The sequence below is a fragment of the Ambystoma mexicanum genome, chromosome 2p (assembly GCF_040938575.1).
Source record: "Ambystoma mexicanum isolate Mex_15411 chromosome 2p, UKY_AmexF1_1, whole genome shotgun sequence".
Classification (NCBI taxonomy): domain Eukaryota; kingdom Metazoa; phylum Chordata; class Amphibia; order Caudata; family Ambystomatidae; genus Ambystoma; species Ambystoma mexicanum.
In genome coordinates, this window is record NC_090923.1 from 85,497,114 (window position 1) to 85,517,830 (window position 20,717).

Genomic DNA, 20,717 nt, shown 5'->3' on the forward strand with positions numbered 1-20,717 from the left:
TATGATATTTCGGCTACAAAGCCACACATGCACTGTGCCACGTAGTAACTAACACTGGAAGTCCACTTCCTGATCTGAACAACATAGCAATACACTATGGGTTTGCAAATGAGCTGAGCTGGCTTCTTGCTCCATATGTAGAAGTAAGTCTGACATGTTCAGCTTTAGCAATTCTTCATGAATACCCATGCTTTGAGATGTCCAGTTTCTTCATGCATTAAAGCATGGAAGCCTATACGTTTCCAGATATGGATAATCTATCCAATTCCCATTAGATGGTTGCCCTACAATGTGAAAATTGGACATTTATAATGTACTATAGAAGACCCGCTTCAATGGCATCTAGAGCTCCAAGGGTTTGAACGGACCATAGCCCCAAGTCTGTGCAGCATGGCTGCTGTAACTTTCTCACCCCACTCCTTTAAGTACTCTTTGGTACCTTCTGGCCTTGCATGTTAGCAAAGTGTTTTGTTCCCACTTGCTGCATTTTGCTTAGTCTTTTATATGCTGTGCCCGGATTTACTTTCTGAAAATGATACAAAGAGCTACATTCTCTTTTAGACCCCTTATCTATGATGGCTCATGGCCTGTTTCTACTAGCAGAACCGCCAAAGATTACAAATGTTTTTTTCCAGATTTAATGACGTGGTAATTCGCAAAGTATTTTGCAGCCCCGATTCTACTTGTCGGGCCTATGGTCATTAAGTCCATGGTTCCTGTCCTCTAGAAAACTCATATCGATACCTGGAATCATTGGGAGGAGACGATGGAAGACTTTTGTTTCAACTGAAAAGTAAAGCGAAAATATGGGGACCAAAATGCCTGTCTGCATGACTGCTTTTACAGTTTGGAAGCTGTTGAGTCGAACTGTTCAGCCATTAAGAACTCTGCCAAATGAAAACAGGCATATTTTAGATATTTCTATTTTTCTTCATAGGTTAAACAAAAAAAATTATGTAGGCAAAAACGTCCACTTGAAAACTTTCCTGTTGTGTAGTGCCTGTCTGTGTATGTTGTAAGCTGGTGATGTCATGTGGAGTGTTGTGATGTGAATGTAGGAATGTTGAGTTGAAGGTTCCACACTCGGGCAGTTAGAGCTCCCCTGCCTGGGTGATGGGTGCCAGTGTTTTCATGTCCTTATAACTTGATGTAAATGTAACCTAAGATGATGTCATTAAAGCTAATGTAACTCATAAAGAAGCCTGGAGGTCACTATTTTACATTGGCGACGAGTTTGTCTAAAGAAGAACCCACGCGCAAGAAAAAGCAAAGCTGGAAAATCTGTTACGGGGGGGATGGGGGATGCAGCCAGAAGGAGGAGAACACACTGCCTCCAGACAAGTAAGCCCCATCACCCAGGGCATCATAGGGGGAGGAAGAGAGTTATCGCATACGTTGGATGAGGGGAAGCTGTGCCCTTAAGCTGGCGAAAAGGGTAGCTTTCCCATAAGCTGGAAAAGGAAGCTGTTCCCCACAAGCTGGAGAAGAGTACTGTGCCCATAAACTGGAGAGGGCAAGCGGTGCCCGTGGATAAGTTGTGCACAAGAGCAGGAGGGAGAAGCTGCCCATATGCTGGTGGGAGAGCTGAAGATACCCACACCCCACAAAGGTTGCCAGAGAGTTAAATACTGCCCGGGAGTAATGAGGGCAAAGAGAGACTTGCTTGATTTGTAAGGGAAGCTCCTAATGAGCGGTAAAGCAGATGGCTTGCCAATGAGGAAGTTGCTGGTTTTAAAGCAATGGAAAACCGGTTGATTGTGAAACTATTTGCTGCATGTATGAGACAAAGCATTTTGGTGTACCTTGTTGTAGCAGGGCCGCATATTGACCGTTGGTCAGCTGGAGCTCAGCCAGGCTCTGCTGCTGTATTGTGACTGATGATGCCATATAGGCTTCAGGGGAGATGGCGAAAGAGTGGAGTGCTGTGCTCCCAACGTTCCGGTGAGAGGCAACCGGCGTAGCGTATAATAAGTGAGGAATGGAGGGACTTTTGAATAAAGGACCCGAAACCGTGGGGTTGCGCCATCAGGAAGTAGTGGAATCTTCACGTTAAGAGTACGGTGTATGTGGATGAATGCTTGACGTAATCCGGTGCATCAGAACATGCGGGTAGCAGTTTGCCAACTATGTGGAACTCTGATATGTTTGTTTGTGGTACTGTCAATGCACCTTATCAGCACAGAGTGAAGGAGCCAAAAGAGTTGTATATGGCATGGAAAAGGAGGTGTTCTACGTACCAAAGTTGCAACGCAGACAATGTAAATCACATGTTCATCCCACCGAGGGACAAAACCGTGGGGAGAGGAGGTACTGTTTGACTGAAGTATTAGTAAAAGATGTCATGCACCATAAGTATCCTTTATGTGAATTGGAAGAATAGTGCTGTAGTAATTCAAAATGTTATGGAAGATCACTCCAGCATGTACGCAGTTGGTGTGAGTGAGCAGCAAATGTGTTAAATGAAATAACACTTTCAGTTTGGACTGGAATGAAGAGAGATATCCATGAGGTTGGTTATGTTATAACCACATTTGAGGAAATTGCAGGTTGGAGCAAAGTACAGGCTACGGACATTTAGGGTTTTAAATTGTTTGCACATAGTGACACGATAGATTGTAGATTACATGTTGGGTGTTATTGTGTCACACTATTAGGTTGCTCAAATGCAACATGGACTATTAGGAATGTAAAGGAGAGTATTTTAATTTGCATTAATTGAAGATAATTTTAAAGTTTTGAGGTTTGCAAATATAGGATGTCTTTAATGCAAAATGGTTTTGACTTACCGATTTATGAAAAGTGTAACGGGTGAACATGTAGTAACGTGTGTTTTGGTGTGAGTCAGAGTATGGAGTGGAAGTGTGGTTGAATAACCACAAAGCTTTATTGGAGGTAGTGCCTCCAGCAGTAGTATGGAGTATTGAATGTGGTTGAATGACAAGGTTTTCTGGGAGGTAGCGCCTCCAGCAGGTTTTTTGGGCAGTAGCGCCCCTGGCAGTAGTATGGAGTGAGTGTGGTTGAATAGCCACAAGGTTTCAGTGAGGTAGTGCCTCCATAGTTAGTATAATGTGAGTGTGGTTGTAATAGTTACAAGCGCTCATGGGAGGTAGTGCCTCCAGCATTGGTATGGAGCGAGTGTGGTTGAAATATTTGTGAGTTGCACCTCTCCATAAAGCACCATTTGTTTCTTCGTGTTTCCAGTGTGATCCTGTATGTAGGATAGATGTATTGTGCTGTGTGATGTGCCAGTGTGTATGTTGTGTATCAGTAAGGGAAGGAGATGTGTTGAATAGTGCCTCTCTGTGTATGTTGTAAGCTGGTGGTGTCATGTGGAGTGTTGTGATGTCAATGTAGGAATGTTGAGTTGAACGATCCATACTCAGGCAGTTAGAGCCCCCCCCTGGCTGGGTGATGGTTGCCAGCGTTTTCATGTCCTTATAACTTGATGTAAATGTAACCTAAGAAGATCCCAATAAAGCCAAAGTAACTCATAAAGAAGTCTGGAGGTCACTATTTTACAGTTCCCATGGAAGAAAAATGTACCAAGGCATGATCACCCATTTTGAAGGGCGACAATAGTGAAAAAATGAATGATGTATTGTTTTGCATTTTAGACTGGGAAATGTGCATATCGGCTACAAGGCACTTACTCTGTCTACAGTCAATCACCGGATGTTGCATGCTTTTTTTCCGCTGAAAGAAGCCATTTAAATTCTGCACCAGTCCTCATATTAAACAGATTAGATAGCCAGTTTGGGCTGGAAAATAAACTGAAATGGAAGTCGTTTTTGGTGAGGGAAAAGTCTCCTCATCTCAATGAGCAACACCTTAACAACATAATATGAATCCATATTAAGGGCTAGAGCAAAAATTCTGTTTTGAAACAATACTAATCTATGTTTGGTTACTAGAAGCAGGAATGTTAATACAAAGGCAACCAATCAATAGGAGGGTATTCCTGAATCATTCAGATGTGCAGAAATATTTGCAAAAAAGATTGCTTGGTAGAATAGTATATGCATTTATGCCCCATTCTGACTCGTTGGCTCTCCTGAACGTTTTTCTTTTCTGTATTAGTTAATTGACCTCCCCAAAATAACCTCTCCCCTCCTCCAGTCATGCCCTCATTAGTGACTTATCTCTATGCTATGTCTCCCAGGATGTCCCCCGAGTCCCCTACCCGCTGTAGTTTATTTCACTGAGCCAGTCCCCTTGCTTGGGTCCCTGTGTAACTCTCATGCTGATGACTGTGCATGATCATGTACTCATTTTATGTTACGGGTACATAGGCTGGACCCTGCAGACCTTCCTTATGATCTGTATTATTAAATGACCTGTGGCACTTTCTTACCTTCTTAGGACTGCTGGGCTACTGTATATTCCCATTTGACAACCAAAACTGTAGTCTCTGCTACCTTTGCACCATAGCCCAGTATCTGACTCCTCTATCTTCACGTCATCAGTAGCAGAGTACTAGTCTTCATCCATACCATGCTCCTCTGCTGAATAGCGACTTTGACGGCTTCTTAGTCTTCTTTGTTACATTTAATAACATGGGCAATTGAAAACAAATCAGGTTCTGCAAGTTTGACAGCCCATCTTAACAATGACAGTGTTGTATTATTGACTACTGTGTCACATTACAAAACATGGAGTTTCCCTAAAATCAAAACATTCGGAACTCTGGAAGCTTACAAGTGACTTATCTGCGTGTCACAAACTAAGTAGATAATCTAGATTGTCAATAGGGATAACATTTAAATTGAAGAAAGACTAAAGAGCAAAATACAGTTTGCTTAAGACTGCGCAAAATAACATTGTTTTTCAAAGTGTATTTTTCGTTTGAACAATACCTACAGACACCATGAGTTTGATCCTCCCGTTCGTGAATACAAATTACTTCTCTGGTTAGAAAAAGATTACGTCTAAATTTCATAATATATGCACTTAGACAGAAACTTGTGAACTTAATCAAAAATTGTTTCACAATTCCTAACTTTTTATGGTTGTATTTTAATTGCTTAAAACGTTGGTAGCACCTAATCTTAATATTGGTATTATACCAGCCCAACAACCACTATTTTCTTCAATAGATCAGGGTTATGAATTAAAATAATTCAACTCCAATAGATTCAAATGGCCTTTCGCACTTGTCCACATATTGATTTATACCTCTTTGCATATGTTCATGAAATTCTTCAAATAGTGTATTTTGTGGAGGTTCCAAAAATGTGCATAGTAAAACATTTTTCCAAGTAACTCAGGAGTTGTGACACAAGACTGAGTTCAAATCTAATAATACTGGGTGCGCAGTTATGAAGTGACAACACTTTTCACCGTATGAAATTTCTAGAAGAAGGTGGAGCATCTCAAACCCACAAATTAATATTGGCACTACTGGCGCTTCATATGGTATCAAAGAAAATGTATCCTATTTGTTATTGATTCTTCCAATTTGAGCCAATGATGCCTTTGTTCTGATATTTCTCAGTATCAGTACATTATATGGTCTGGCAAAGAAGTAAAAAATACAAATACTTTCATTTGTAACTATCTCTGGTTTTTGATTTCCAATCTTCCACACGAAACCAAGTGGTTTCTTCCCGAAGGATAGCAACATTATCTTTTGTCTTTTTGCGTTCATCAAATTATTGGCCAACATATAGTCATGGAATGCCACAATAAGCCTCTCCAGACTTAAATCTGTTTAGGTTCAGAGAAATTAAAGCATTGTTGCCCACGTCCGGGATATACAAATTTAAATAGACAGTGAGCAAGAATACATCCCTGTGTAAGACCTCTACAAGTTGATATCTCTTGAAAGTTGGCGCAGCAAATTGAGTCTCACTCTTAATATTCTGCCACTATGATAACGTGCCTATAGACCAGTGTTTCAAGGCGCGACGAGGCAAGGGAGGGGGGGAACAGAGGGAAGGACAACGATCCTACAAGGCCAGGTGTCATTCAGATCGCGCAAGTGCATGGGAAGCAGGAGAGGGGAAAGTGCGGGTGGAGATGGAGGCGACAGTGCAGTACATGGGATAATAGAATAAATAATAAGTAAAAGTACAGCCAGCTGGTGGCAAGTGCAAGAGTAAGTGCAGATGGTATCCAGTTATATTTTCGAAAACACATTTTCGACATGCCATTTTGTCGACACAAAAATTTATTATTTTTTATTTTGTTTTATTTTTGGTTCGTTAAAGTGTCAATAAAAAAAAAAAGGGCTTGGGGGAAAATGTGACGTTCGAAAATTTCACTATAAACAGAGTAGACATCAAGTGTCCAGTGCTGATAGTGGGACTGTAGGGATACAAAACAGTCCCCAAGTGCAGGGGTTGCCAGGAAAGCAGTGGAGGTGTGCGACTGGTGAGCGAGGGCACCTGGCCCGAGATCAGAGGGTGGCCAGGTATCCAGTTCAGTTTCAGCCAGGAAAGTCAGCAGGGGAGTGGAGGTGAAAAGGCAGAAGCAAAGAGGTTTTGTGGTGCTTCCGGAACCGGATATGATTCTCCTAAAGTTGCAGGGAGGCTGTTCCAGAGGGAGGCCACAGGAGAAGGAGATCTGCCACCAACTTGTTGCTTGGAGAAGCGACTGACCCTGAAGGAGCTGGAGGCGGATGAGCAAAGAGCTCAAGAAGGAAGATATTTAGGAAGAGAGAGTTGAAGGTATTGAGGCCCCAGGCCTCAGAAGGCCTTGTGGACAATGCAGAGGGTGTTGAAATTAATCCTCATAGCCACTGGGAGCCAGTACAGAGATTTCAGTGCTAGAGAGATGGGATCCCTGGGCTTGAGGCCAAGGAAGTCTCGGAGTCCTCTTCTGGATGAGTTGCAGAGGGTGGAGAGTAGAAGCAGGCAGATTTAGAAAGTCTGTTGCAATAATCCAGCCCAGAGAGAACCAAAGCTTTGGAGACGGTAAGCTTCTGGGGGAAGGAGAGGAAAGGAAGAATTCATCTGAGGAGGTGCAGCTGGTAGTGTGACTTGGAGACATCGGAGATGTGAGGAGAGGAGGAGAGTGTGGAGTCGAAGATGACCCACAGGTTTTTAGCCTCACAGGTGGGAGCAGGAAGAGGGCCAAGAAAGGGCGGCCAGAAAGTGACAGGAAAGAAGGAAGCGAGTGTGCTGATGAGGAGAATCTCAGTTTTACTGGCATTAAGGCAGAGATCATTGGCGGCTATCCCCTCCTGGATGGCAGACAGACAGTCAGAGATGAGAGAGGGAGAATAGGTGGCTGTAGGTAGCCTGAAAATGAGCAGAATCATCCGCATAGCACTGGAAGTTGGGGCAGGGCGCGGCAATGTGGTGGGCAAGAAGTGCCAGGTATTGGTTGAACTGCCAGGGAGAGCGGTTGTACCCCTGGGAACACCACAGGTAGAGATGGAGAGAGAGGAGAGGTAGAACCCAAGTGGAACCTGGGAGTGTCGGTCAGAGAGGAAAGAATCAGCCACGACAGGGCCAGACCGGTGATACCCAGGTTATCACAGACGGTTGAGCAGGAAGGCATGGGGGGCATAGCTCAGCAGCAACATGCTCGCCTTGGAAGCAAGACGATACTGAGCACCACCGGTTCGATCTTCGGGTCTGCGCTTAGGAAGGGAGTGATGGAGATTGGACGATAGTTAGCCAGGCGGGAAGGGGACGGCAGATGGTTTCTTAAGAAGTTCAGGGGGGAAGGAGTGGTTGCAGAATTCAGTCAGAGCAGGAGCCAGGGAGTCAATGTGGTCCTTGATGGTTTTAGAGGAACAGGGATGAACCTGTTTTGACGAGACTTTCATAGATCGGACTTGTCTAGAAACCACCTCTGGGGAGAACAGGGGAAAGGCAGAGAAGGAGGGAGGAGAGGTGGCAGAAGAAGGGCCAGAAGAGTAGAGGGGAGAAGGGGAAAGGAGGAGAGAAGACAGGATGTCCTGTGTTAGAGATGAAATGACAATCCAGTGCCGTGCAGAGGGGGCCTGGGAAGGGACAGGCGAGGTAGGGACTGCAGCAGGAATGGCCAGTTCCTTGCCGATAAGAATTAAGCCGGGTTGTTAGATGACGCAGGCTTGGATATTAGCTCTCTTCTTGGTGATGACAGAGCCGGTATTGCCTTTGGAGCAGGCGGCAGGCCAGTTTGTCAGAGGATGTACCAGAAGCACGCCATATCCTCTCCGCCACCCTGTAGTTGCGTTTGAGGGCGACGAGGTCCGAGTCGTACAAGGAGTTGCACTTGGCTTTGGGCTTCAGGTGGATCCTCATGACCGGGGCAAGTACATAGAGACTATCAGTAATGGCAAAGTGGACAATGGAAAGGGTTGCGTCAGGGTGGGAGTCAGCCATAGAGGGTGGGGGGGAGAATGTAGCGGCGAAACCCTCAACTGACAGGCGCTTCATGGGTCGGATGACCGAGAAGGTAGGTGGTAGTGATGGAGTTGGCTTGGCCTGAGGGGTAGAGGGGGGGAGCTGGGAGGAAAGGAGAAGTGATCACTCCAGGAGAGAGGAGTGGTGAGAGGGATAGAAAGGGGAAAGTCTGAGGAGATCAGAACATCCAGAGTGTGCCCTGCAGAGTGAGTCGGGCCAGAGGGGAGAATAGAGAAAGAGGGAGCGAGTCACAAAGGTCGTGAAAGAGTCCAGAGGAAGGGCAGGAAGCATCCAGGTGGCTGTTGAAGTCTCCAAGGAGCAGGAGTTGAGTGGTCAAGACCAGGAGGGAAGAAGAGAGGTCAGCCCACTCGGAGAGGAAGGAGGAGATCTGACCAGGTGGCCGATAGATAGTAGCCACAGTAAGGAACTGGCTCGGGGAGAGAGCCTCAGACGAGGCATTATGAAGATAAATGAGAAAACGTAGGAGCCCCACAGGAAAGCCCCAGGTTTTTAGCTTTTTGACACAAGTCTATTGTCCATGCCGAAATAGATGACTGGAGGAACATATTTTTCCATACAGGCAGATTTAAAAAAAAAAAAAAAAAGATTTACATTTTTTTTTAACCCAATCCTTTATATAACTATTTCATGTGGTTACGACCCCATCGAGAAACCAGTTTGTAATCTTTAGTGTCCTGTTTTATTGCCCAGTTGCTTCATTGATCTAAAGAGAACTCAAAGATTTTGCTGTCCACATCTAGCAGAGCAATAGGCCTATAATTTAGAGGATATAATGTACACCTTAAAAAAAAAAGGCACAATATGGAAAATATCCATGAATCAGGAATTTGTTTTGCACTCACTATTTGTAAAAAAATAAAGTGCCCATAATTCTGGGGCCTTATTAATGAATACATTAATTTTATTGCTGAGTCCATTCGGGACAGGGGCTTTAGAATTACTACTTTTTTGATGCACCGTAGTACATTGTTGAGGTCAGAAACTAGAGACAATTTGTCTACTGTAGTATTCAATTCATAGTTAATTCTGGACAGAAGATAAAGACCTGAAACAAATGCTGATACCAAGTTGATTCATATATTGTATTTTCTTGGGCAATTGACTGATATTTATCATTGTCCAAAAATAAGTATCTGTTTTTTAAACATGCATATTAGCTTCACTTCCCCAAGATTGTGTTGTAAGGATCTTATTTGATTCTTATACTTTGAATAGCCCACTTCATATTACTCCTTATAATCCCCTTAGATACCTCTTCGGATACCTCTTTTACAATGTTTTCTGTTATGAATGAGGACAGTTTGCCACACATTGTTTTGTTTCGTAAACCAACTCCATTTCCTCACACACAAATGTAGAACAAAAGCAAGAGGAGAATTTCTCCACTTTCCAGTTGTACAGTGATGAACTAGATTTAAGTAGCAGTGGCTTGGAAAGAACCATAATCAATGGAGGATTCCGATCCATGTCTATGCCTTGTATTTGTTTTGACGAATGAAGAATCACCATTTAGGTTAATCTATGGAGATTCCATTACAAGGCCATCCATAGTTTATGTACTTAACCTACTCCCACTAGTGGAGGACATTACTACATGAGCAGAATTACATTTTTGTAGACCATCCAAGCTCAAGTCACCTTCAACTATACCTGTGGTGGAACTCTTATAGCATTTCTCCAATGAATTGGAGAGCTGATTTAAGAATGTGTTTACATCAGAATGAGAGGCATTCCAGTATATATTAACCAATAGCAAGTCTAGCAGCTAAATGACAGTTTACTTGGATAGCTAAGATTCAATAAAAGACTTTATATTCCCAATAAGCAGGACCCAAAAAGGCCAACCAGAAGTACCACATTAGCCTAATTGGAGCATGTAAAAAAAGCCACCTAAGGTAGAATTAATTGGTATGAAGCAGTGTCTCCTGTAACATGAGGGCTACACAATTCTTTAAATCCGAACAAAACTGGGAATCGTTAATCAAATTATAATGGCCTCTTGTCAAGTCTCATGTTGTGATCTCATGGAATACTAAAGGCTGGTTTCTTTCGCTTTCAATGTACATGACCCTAGTGCTGAGGCAGGCCAGGACCAATCAGTAATTCGATTCGATGTTATAGCTCACATTCCTTATATTAACTGTTCATTTATGGTTTAACCTCCCCCCCCATGGCAAGATATTTTCATCGTCATACTGTTTGGACACTTTTCCTTTTGTAAAAACATGAACATTTTCATCAGTGAGGAATTAAATCATAACCCATTTGGCGAAAAAACTGTGACAGACAATATTTCGTATATTATTTTAGAGGGGATCACAATCAATACTAAATCTGTTTTGGAGGAATCGATAAATTCAACCAGCTGTGCCTCTAGATATAATAATGCAGAGAGACAGGATCTTGTGGAATAACTATAGTATATTACTTCTATTTAACAAAACGTATGTGCCTTTAGGTGAAACAAATTCCAGAATTAAATACACATAGGAAATATCAACAATACTTTTAAAAGGTGACTGCTTCAATAGTAGTTGCTTGCGCTTACAATTGTTATAGAAAATTACACTGACAGTTCTGCCGTATTACTTGTAGTGCTGCGCACCCGCATTTGTTAAATGATAGGTTCATTCATTTGGTAAAGTCACATCAGACAAAGTCTGCAGGAAGGGAGGTTATTCAACAATTTAGTAGTAATTAAATTTATAGTAACATTTTACAAGGTTACTAATGTTTTGGCAGTCCAATCCCTAACTCTCCAAATGTCAGTGTAGGAGTGGAGCAAATGTTTTATGTAGCAGCAGGAAAGGCAAAGTTCACTTTAGTCACTTTATGGTACCTGCAAATCTAAACGTCAAAAGCTGTCAAGCCTGGGCCGGAGGAATGGGTGGACACTCAACACCTTGTAACACACTCCAGTCACACTGGAGCGACTATTCAGCTTAAGGTTAAGTTATGCCTTGATCCCCACTGTACTTTGGGGTCATTGGTGAAAACGCAGCCGATTCTCTCCTGTGCAGCAGAAATAGAGCCGGTCTTCTGATTCCTTGGTCTGGTGATGGAAGGAAGGACTCAGAATGGGATTTCACAGCAGCAGTCGCGAGAGAGGACCCTCAACAAGGATTTCTTCGGTATTGGTGCCTTTTTATCAGCTCAAACAAAGAACGTTCTCGACCGGTCGATCTTCCTTGGTTCTTCAGTCATGCACTTTGTTGAGGGGACTTGGATGAGTGGGATTGTGCCTCTGGAGATCCAACTGGAGCTCACCAAAGTTCTGTGCGGATTGGTCCACGCAAAGACATTGCACTGCAAATGGGTCAGAGGTGCCCTAGTATTCATGGTTTTCAGCCCTGGAAGGTCACAGCACCTCAGGTGATGGCTCGATCTGCAGTTCGTCTTAGTGCTGATTGGTCCCACCAACCAAAAGGAAGGAGTCCTCTCAGAAAACTGGGTCAGAACAGCAGTTCACGGTTACTGGAAGGGTCCTAGTCTGTGTGTGAGTTTTGTCTCAACTCACAACTCGCACACAGATCTCCCCCTCCAGAATGGTAGAATGGCTAACAAAGGAACACCACACGAGAAATGGCAAAAAAAAATAGGAGCCACCATATTGGAACATAGGTGAGCGCCTATTGTGCAGAACGCAGACTGTGGATACAGTCTGCGGTAAAAAATATCATGGTAGTTGGTTAAGCACATCCACTGCCACCAGCTAGGGCTGTCACTGTGACTATAAAGTCAGAGAAGCACAGAGAAAAGGGATACTAGGTATGCCCTTATCACTCCACATAGGGTGGTGTGTGCGCGCTAATCTCACACAAAGTAGCCTTCTATCCTTAAGAACAGTTGTTTTTAAGGATAGTGAAAGCATCTCAAAGGAGACCCCTAGGGGTTCCCAGCAACATTGCAAATAGGGTGCTGTGTGCTGCAAAAGTGTAAAGTGTAACACATATGCCTTAAAGAGATATGAAGGAAGGCAAGACTCCATAGTACAAAGTAAAACAGAGCAGAGTTCCCAAAAGTCAGAGCAAATAAAAATGAATGAGGGGAATGAGGCTCCCCTCATTCACGATAGAAAGAAAAAGGCCCAGAAGTCCAGCATAATGTGCTGATGGGTCTCTCCAAGAGAGGGGATTAAGCATACCATTGTTCATTCTCCCTAACACCTTGCTCATGTTGGACCTCTTATATGCATATACTTACAATTCTTCTGAGGCATTGGAGGACAACCCCAATGGGAACTTTCCGCCACAGGCACCTTTCTTGGAACAACTTGTGCAAAGAGGGGAATATTTGAAAGATCATAGAATTCAACAGGTTTGTTCAGTACACTCAATTTCTTTCAAATAAATCTGTTAGGAAAGAGTGAATACATTAAGTCAATTGTCTCCATTCCTTGAGTTGAATCTTGTTCCAATTAACCCACAACTTTTTTTCCCCCCTGTTTCTTCATCCCCTTTTTGCAACAATATGTTTGGCAATGTAATAAGCCTGCTGCAACCATGTTGATTAGAAGGGCCCTCAACTTCTGCACTCATTCTAGTAAAGTGCAAGAGTTCTTCATTTTAATGAGGGCTTACGATTGTTTTAAAAAAAAAAGTTTTAACCTCATTTCTGCAGCTTTGCTTTGTGCGTTTTTCATTTTTGCTTTAGCTGTTATGTCAGAAAGCATTTTCGAATGGATTGCGTCCTCCAATGTATTCCTCATCTTTGACATGTAGTGTCCACAGCTCGGCTGCTTTTGAAATTTTTCGGCATAGGTTGCCCTGCATCGATGGGGTCAGGTCGATGTCCCTCGTAGGCCACTGTCGAGGGTGACTTCATCGGATGTCATAAGTAGCACGCACGGCACCAGTTACCTCAGTCCGTTTTTTCCGCAAACGTGTTTGCTTTGTGAAACTCTACACGCCTCGTACTTTTTAGTATTTTCTGTGAAGTTCTTCGATATGTCTTCATTTTCCACTCCGACGACACATCGTTCCGGATTCAAGAAATGCCGGTACTGCGGATACAAGATGTCCATCACGGATCTGCATTGTCTGCCTGTGGTGCCTCGGCGGGGCCATGACACGGATACGTGCTCCAAGTGCCAGTCGATGACTGGAAAGGCCTTGCGGAAACAAAAGGGTAAGCTCAAGGTAGGCAAGGTGTCCAGGCCCCATAAATCACGACCTGCTGGGCCCTCCACCGATGAGTCGAGAGTTGACTCTCCTCAGAGGAAGAAGGCCAAGCTTCAAGGTCCTGGATTGGTTTCCGCCACTCGTCCTCTACGTCGAAGCGCTCGAGGAGAAAGCACCACTGGTCGCCTTACTAGTCTTCCGGCGGTACCACGAGAGGGTGAGTTGCCCGTCCAAACATTCAACGCCTGCCTAGTGGGAAGCTTTCCGCATGGAAATGCTTAAAATCTTCGAAAAGCAATGCCCCGTTCGTGCCTTCTGTTGAAGCTGGCAAGGAAAGGGGCATCTTAGTCGAAGTCGTCGACTTTGAAGCCTCTGGCTGTGATACCTGAGAAAAGGTGTACTCCTCTGCAAAAGACTTTTTTAAGTCACTCTCCTCCATTTATGAGGAGGAGGAATATTCTGATGATGGTGAGGCTACTTTTGGTCTCCAGTTTGGGACACCTAATTTGCCAGAATGCCTCATCTCGGAGCAGTAGGGTGCAGGATCCTTGCGATACCTCGCATAATGCAAGTGGTATAGACACTTCTCCTGAGCTGGAGTTCGGCAGACCAGATCCTGGGGAGCATGTAGACTCCTCTTACCAATGCCTTATGTCGAGGGTGGTGGAGTATTTGGGCTGGTCACAGGATGATCTTATGGGCATTTTGGATCAGGGTCCTCCTACAGATCCCATATTGCCATTTCATGTGGCTCTGCAGAACAGGGAGGTAACAAATTGGGAAAATCCGTAGACTAATCCAGCGGTGAGCAAGTCTCTGACAAGAAAATACCAGCCATGGCTACCTCGAAACAGTCTGCGTACCCTCCGATCCCTCCACAAAGGAACAATAAGCATGTGGGTGGATGGGCGCGCAAGGTGTTTCAGATGGGATTATGGCGTTGAAGTCGGCCAACTCATCTTGTGCCTTGGCAAGATTTTCATACACTCGGAGTGCATATCTATGGTGGCTGAGCATATTCGTGAAGGGGAAGAAAGGGAGGGCTTTCTAGCTCTTTTTGGACGGCAAGGAAGCCATGTGTGAATACCTTCAGTCTGGGTTGGATGTTGCAGACAGTGTCAGCAGGTCCAGGGCTACGAGCACTGTAATACGCAGATTTGCGTGGTTTCCGCAGTTTTTTTGCACCGGATGTGCAGGCTAGACTTCTCAACATGCCATTTGACGGGTCTTACCTTTTTGCCAGCAAGGCTGGGGATTGACTTGATAAGCTGCAGACCTCTAAAGCCGCCGCCAAGTCTTTGGGCGGCGCTGTTCGGCAGCCTCCGCCTTTTCGTCCTATCGGACAGCAATGGAGGTGTAGATCTTTTTGCTACTACTCCTCATTTGGAAGGCCGAGAGGCATGGCCAGTCAAGGGCAACATAAGTTTCCTCGTGGTGGACGATGTAGAGGTGCCAAGCCGGCTCAAGCAGCAGTCTTTGCCATTAGGCTGTGCTACTGCCACTTCAAAACAGCTCTGAGGCCTTTGGTCACAGCTCACCTGTGGGGGGCAGGCTGTCTGTTTCTGGAAGAATGATGAGCCATTACTTTGGATGCTTAGGCTCTGGAAACTATAGCCCACGGGTACTGCCTTCCTTTTCGGAAGCCTCATGACCATTCACCGAGAGTACACTCTGAGGAAGTTCCAGATCCGCTCCTTGTGCAGCAAATATTAACCCTGCTAGAGAAAGGTGCTATAGAACCAGTCCCTGTAGCAGAGAGGAACAAAGGCTGGTACGCTTCTCATTTTTTTATTTCCAAAAAGCATGGGTGACTGAGACCCATCTTGGACTTGAGATACTTGAACAAGTTCCTCAGGAATGACAAATTCAAGATGGTCACTCTTTCTCAGATACTTCAGGCCCTCCAACTTCAGCATTGGTTGGTGTCATTGGACCTTCCGGATGCTTATTTTCATGTGCCAATCCATCTCAAGCACAGGAAATACCTGATTTTCGCCATTGGCGGCTCACATTATCAGTTTCAAGTCTTGCCATTCGGGTTGACCTCTGCCCTGAGGGTATTCACCAAACTGATGGTGGTAGTGGCAGCACATCTCAGTAGAAGGGGGTGGGGGGTTTCATATCTACCCACACCTGGACGATTGGCTGATCAGGGCGCGTTCTCCTGAACAAGCCTTGTATTATCTCAGCGTTACCTGTTACTCCCTTCACAGACTGGGCTTCTCCCTCAATTTAAAGAAGTCCCATAGACACTCTCCCAGCAGCTCCAGTACATCAGTGTATTTTTAGACACGTCCTTGAAGTGCTCGCCACCCAAGGTGGGGGCTCAACACATTATCCAGATGGTAACCAAATTTCAGAATGCCCAGATTTTTCCGGCCTTCAAAATCTTGAGGTTGCTCAGCCTCATGGGATCCTGCATTTTTCTGGTGCCAGAGGCACGTCTGAGAATGATGTCCCTTCAGTGGGCGTTCAGGATCAATGGTCCCAATTCTCAGGCAAGATGTCGCATCGCCTCCAGGTTCCGGTCAGGGTCTCACAGGATCTTCTGTGGAGGGCGTGCGACGAAAACCTCATGAAGGGAGAACCTTTTTGGCAGTCATGGCTGGAGGTAACCGTAGTGACGGACGCTTCCCTCACAGGGTGGAGAGCTCACGCCAATGATCTGACCAGCGGTCGTTGGTATCATCGTTGGTATCCATCAGAGTCCAAACTACACATCAATCTTCTAGAGCTATGAGCAATCGGGCTAGCAATGAAGGATTACCTGCCTCTGTACGGAGGAAGAAAGTCCTGATAGTGACGGACAACACAGTGGCCATGCATTACCTCAACAAGAGAAAAGGTGTAGGGTCTCTACCACTGTACAGCGAGGCAATGCTGCTCTGTTTCTCGCCAATTCAAGAAGGAATCTCCTTAGCGGCAGTTCATCTAGCCGGAGAGGGGAACACAGTGGAGCGCAGTCTCCCAGAGGAAGTCCTTCAAGAGGTGTTCACCCATTTGGGGAACCCTGCAGGTGCATCTGTTTGTGACCGGTGCCAAACGGAAGTGCGAACAGTACTGCTCCAGGGAATTTCCTCTGAGAGGAGCTCTAGGAGACTCATTCGAGGTAGATTGGGAATTCCCGCTACTGTACGTGTTTCCTCCGGTCCCCATCATTCCTCAAGCGGTTAAGACAGTTCGGGACCCGCATGATCCTAGTTGCTCCGGATTGGGCAATGAGATTGTGGTACCTGGACCTTCTGGAAATGTCCATCTGTCCTCCGATGCGCCTTCCCCAAAGAGAGGACCTTCTCTCGCTAGAGGGGGATTGTTCTCCATCCAGAGGTCAAGATTCTCAACCTTTAAACATGTGTTCTGAAAGGTTGAGATACAAGTATTGGGACCTCCCGGATGACGTAATGGAGGTGTTGCTTTCGGCCAGGGGCCAGCGACAAGTCTCTGTATCGTTGCCTTTGGAATAAGTTCTGCGACTGGTGCCGAGAAAAGAATGTTAATCCTCTTTCATGTTCAACTCCGGATGTTCTATCCTTTTTGCTTTCTTTTAGCCCACACAGGTCTTCAGGCGGGAACCATTAAAGGTTACCTAGGAGCGCTCACTATGTTGAAGCGTTTATCTGAGGAATGCTCTTATTTTAAGATTCTGTTTCGTTACTCCATTTCTAAAAGGGCTCACAAATGTTTTCCCGCCTTCACTGTTTCAGCTTCCGTTTTGGGGCCTTAACTTGGTCTTAAAGTTTCTGATGGATGCTCATTTGAATCATTGCACTCATGTCCATTGAGGTTGTTAACCTTTAAGACTATTCTATTTGTTGCTCTTACATCTGCACGTAGAGTGAGCGAGTTGCAGACACTTTCTTATAAGCCACCCTTTACTGTATTCCAAAAGGACAGGGTGTGTTGAGTCAGACCCTCCTTTCTACCTAAGGTAGTTTTGGACTTTCATTTGAGTCCGAAAGTTGTTACCTGCCTTCTATCCTGCTCTACATCCTAGTAAGGAAGAGGAAAGGCTTCTTAGGTTGGATCCTAGTAGAGCTTTTAGATGAGAGTGGATGACAAGCTTTTGTAGGGTATTCCGGACACAAACTAGGCCAGGCTGTTTCTAAACAGACCTTGTCTAGGTGGATCATCCTCGCTATTTCTGAATGCTATAATTTGGCGGGCAAGGTCCCTCCGAAGGGTGTGCGTGCTCATTCAACCAGAGGTATGGCTACGTCGACAGCCCTGCAAAGGGGTGTCCTGATAAAGAACATATGTGATGCTGCAACGTGGGCTTCGATACACACATTTACTAAGCATTATTCTCTGGATACTTCCCATGCCCGTTTGGTAAGGCAGTGCTTCACTCTGCCCTTTAATTTCACCTTTACAAAATTCTTCACCCTCCTCCACTCATGGATACTGCTTTGGGAGTCTGTCAAAGATCAGGAAAACGTTGGAGGACACAATCCGCTCGGAGAACAAGTTACTTGCCCCTGTAAGTTTGTTAAAGAACACCGCTGTTTAGGTCTACCTGCTCTCTGCATTGCTTTTTAGGCATTCAAATATCTTGCAGTGCTAATGTTTCTTGCTGTAAAGCTATTTTAAAAAGGACCATTTCATAGATAACTTCCATGTCCATTAGCACCTTGTACTATCCTGAAGGAGAAAGGATTTTTAAAAATGCAGTCCTCGCATCCACAAACTCCCCAGAGTTGTCTCTATAAATGTAAGTCCTGATGATACTTAAGATCTAAGCGTGCAAATATTCTGTTGTGGGCTCTTCACTGATTGCATTGGTTTAAAACAGGTGAACTAGCTACCTCCATAAAATATGAAGACCGAGTGACACGGACTACAGTCATGTGACAACATACATTAAATATGACAAAATGCAAGCATCTGACAATGTTGCAGCAGCATTTTAAATATCACTAGTGTCTAAAAAGTTGATTAAATGTCTTTTTGGTGATTGCGGAGATGAGGACTTCCAGATTGGTTTTCCCTTTAAATGGATACGTCAGAAGCTTTGTTCTTAGTTGTTTGTCTTTCTGGATTTTGCACATTTAACCATCAGGTGTGGTATAGATTCAACCTCCCTACATTTCTTTCAAAGCCACTTTTCATGTGCCCAGATTCAGTGCAAGTGATGAGTTATATATTGTGTGATAAACCAAGCACAAAACATGTAATTTGACTTCCACACTTTTGTTTCCATGCATTCCGGAACACTCTGCTGAATCATGGTCCCATTGCTTTTCATAGAAGCCTCCACCCCAATTTATCCTTCACTAACCCACGAGTGCTGTGATTTTTAGAATACCCCAACCTTGTTTTCATTGTGCTTTATTATATGAAATGGAATTGCTAGACCAATTATAAATAATGCCTGAATCGCACATTTTCAAAATGGTGCTCACTCATGTTTTTTTTTGTGTTGCTAGGTCCAAGTACACCAGTCTCCACAGCATGTCACAGTTCAGCAGCTTTCTCCTCAGCTGACTGGCCACCAATCTTCAGAGCAGCCCATCCAAGTCCAAGTGCAGATCCAGAGTCAGGTGCAACAGCAGCAGGCTCAGCAACAGGCATCCCAGAACTTACAGACTCAGTCCCTTCAGTCTCAGAGTCCCTCCCACCAGCTGTCCAGCTCTCAGCTACAGGCGGCCCAAATCCAGGTGCAGCATGTCCAGGCACATCAGATCCAGACTTCTGACATGCAGGAGGAACACATCCAGCACCAACACATCCATGCACAGGCCCTTTCTGGAGGCCAACAGATCCAGATTCAAACTGTTGGTTCACTTTCTCCCCCGCCATCGCAGCAAGAATCTCCACGAGAAGTAGAGCGGAGGGTCAGCACTTCAAGTGTTCTCCAACCTGTAAAGAAACGTAAAGTGGACATGCCAATTACTGTCTCATATGCTATCTCAGGGCAACCAGTTGCCACGGTGTTAGCTATCCCACAGGGGCAGCAGCAGAGTTATGTGTCCTTAAGGCCAGATCTATTGACAGTGGATAGTGCACACCTTTATAGTGCCACTGGGACTATTACTAGCCCAACTGGCGAGACCTGGACCATCCCTGTTTACTCTGCACAGCCACGTGGTGATCTTCAGCAGCAAAACATAACTCACATTGCCATCCCACAAGAAGCCTACAATGCTGTCCATATGAGTGGCTCCCCAACTACGCTAACTACTGTAAAGCTAGAGGATGACAAGGACAGGATGAAAAACTCGCACGAGGAAATTGTGCAGACACTTGCCAACTCTATTTTTCCAGCACAGTTTATGAACGGGAACATCCACATTCCGCTGGCGGTACAAACTGTGGCAGGGACGTACCAAAATTCAGGTCAAACTGTGCACATATGGGACACCCAGCAGCAGACCATGTTACAAGAGCAGGTCCAGCAACAAGTTCAGCAACAGCACCAACAGCAGCAGCAACAGCAGCAGTTGCTGCAAGTCACCTGTTCAGTAAGTGAATACTATTTTGTGTTGAATATGTGTCTACCACAGTGGGTAAAACGGGCTCTAAATGCAGATCTTGCCTCTATCAATTGTGTTTTCACATAATCTATCCTTTCTTTCCTACACAAATTTCTGTTGTATAATATTGACTTGGAGAAACTACCACGTATCCAGGTAAGCATTCTACATGGGGATTCCCATTGGCACGTGAAGGTTTTATATTCAATTTTGTGACTTCTATTTTGGCTGAGGGTGCTAAAATTGTACAGTGAAACCTGATGCAGACCTTATACTTTGGACCCTTAATTCCATCTTTGTGCATTGAAACTGTCGGATGATTAGTGAGACGTGTTTTGACACAGGTTTTGCACCAAATTCCTTATTCCTCTTGTTGCATACATTTTTATTCCAGCTACACACTGTGACCCCTTGTCCTCACTTAAGGCAACCCCAAATCGTTTCCACTTCACCATATATATTTTCTCCCTCTGTCTTCATTAGTACCGACAAGTGAATTATTTGAATCTAGCATATCCAAACAAGAATGTGTAGGATAAGACAAATATGAGGAGACACCAAATACCTTTGCTGTAGATGCCAGCTTGTGTTGTGGCATGATGATCTATCTGCCAGCACCATGGAAAGCCTATTACAAACCGGAACTGTTGCTTCCATTCTACCATGAGAAATTGGGCCTAGCTTCTTGTGAGACTTGGTTTATATTAAACGGTCAATAAAAGTGATCATGTTCTGTTTGCAACTAGATCCTGGGACCGCTCTACCTCCAACTT

At 44.6% G+C, this 20,717-nt stretch overlaps 1 protein-coding gene across 4 annotated transcripts in view; it reads left to right on the plus strand.

Annotated features, from left to right (window-relative positions):
* The window catches only part of QRICH1 (glutamine rich 1), a 557,471-nt gene that overhangs the window by 175,066 nt on the left and 361,688 nt on the right, over window positions 1-20,717 (plus strand). For all 4 annotated transcript variants that reach the window (XM_069643302.1, XM_069643300.1, XM_069643303.1 and 1 more), the window contains one exon: window positions 18,898-19,932. In XM_069643302.1, the coding sequence (XP_069499403.1) occupies window positions 18,898-19,932 (1,035 nt within the window). The remainder of the gene's footprint in view (window positions 1-18,897; window positions 19,933-20,717) is intronic.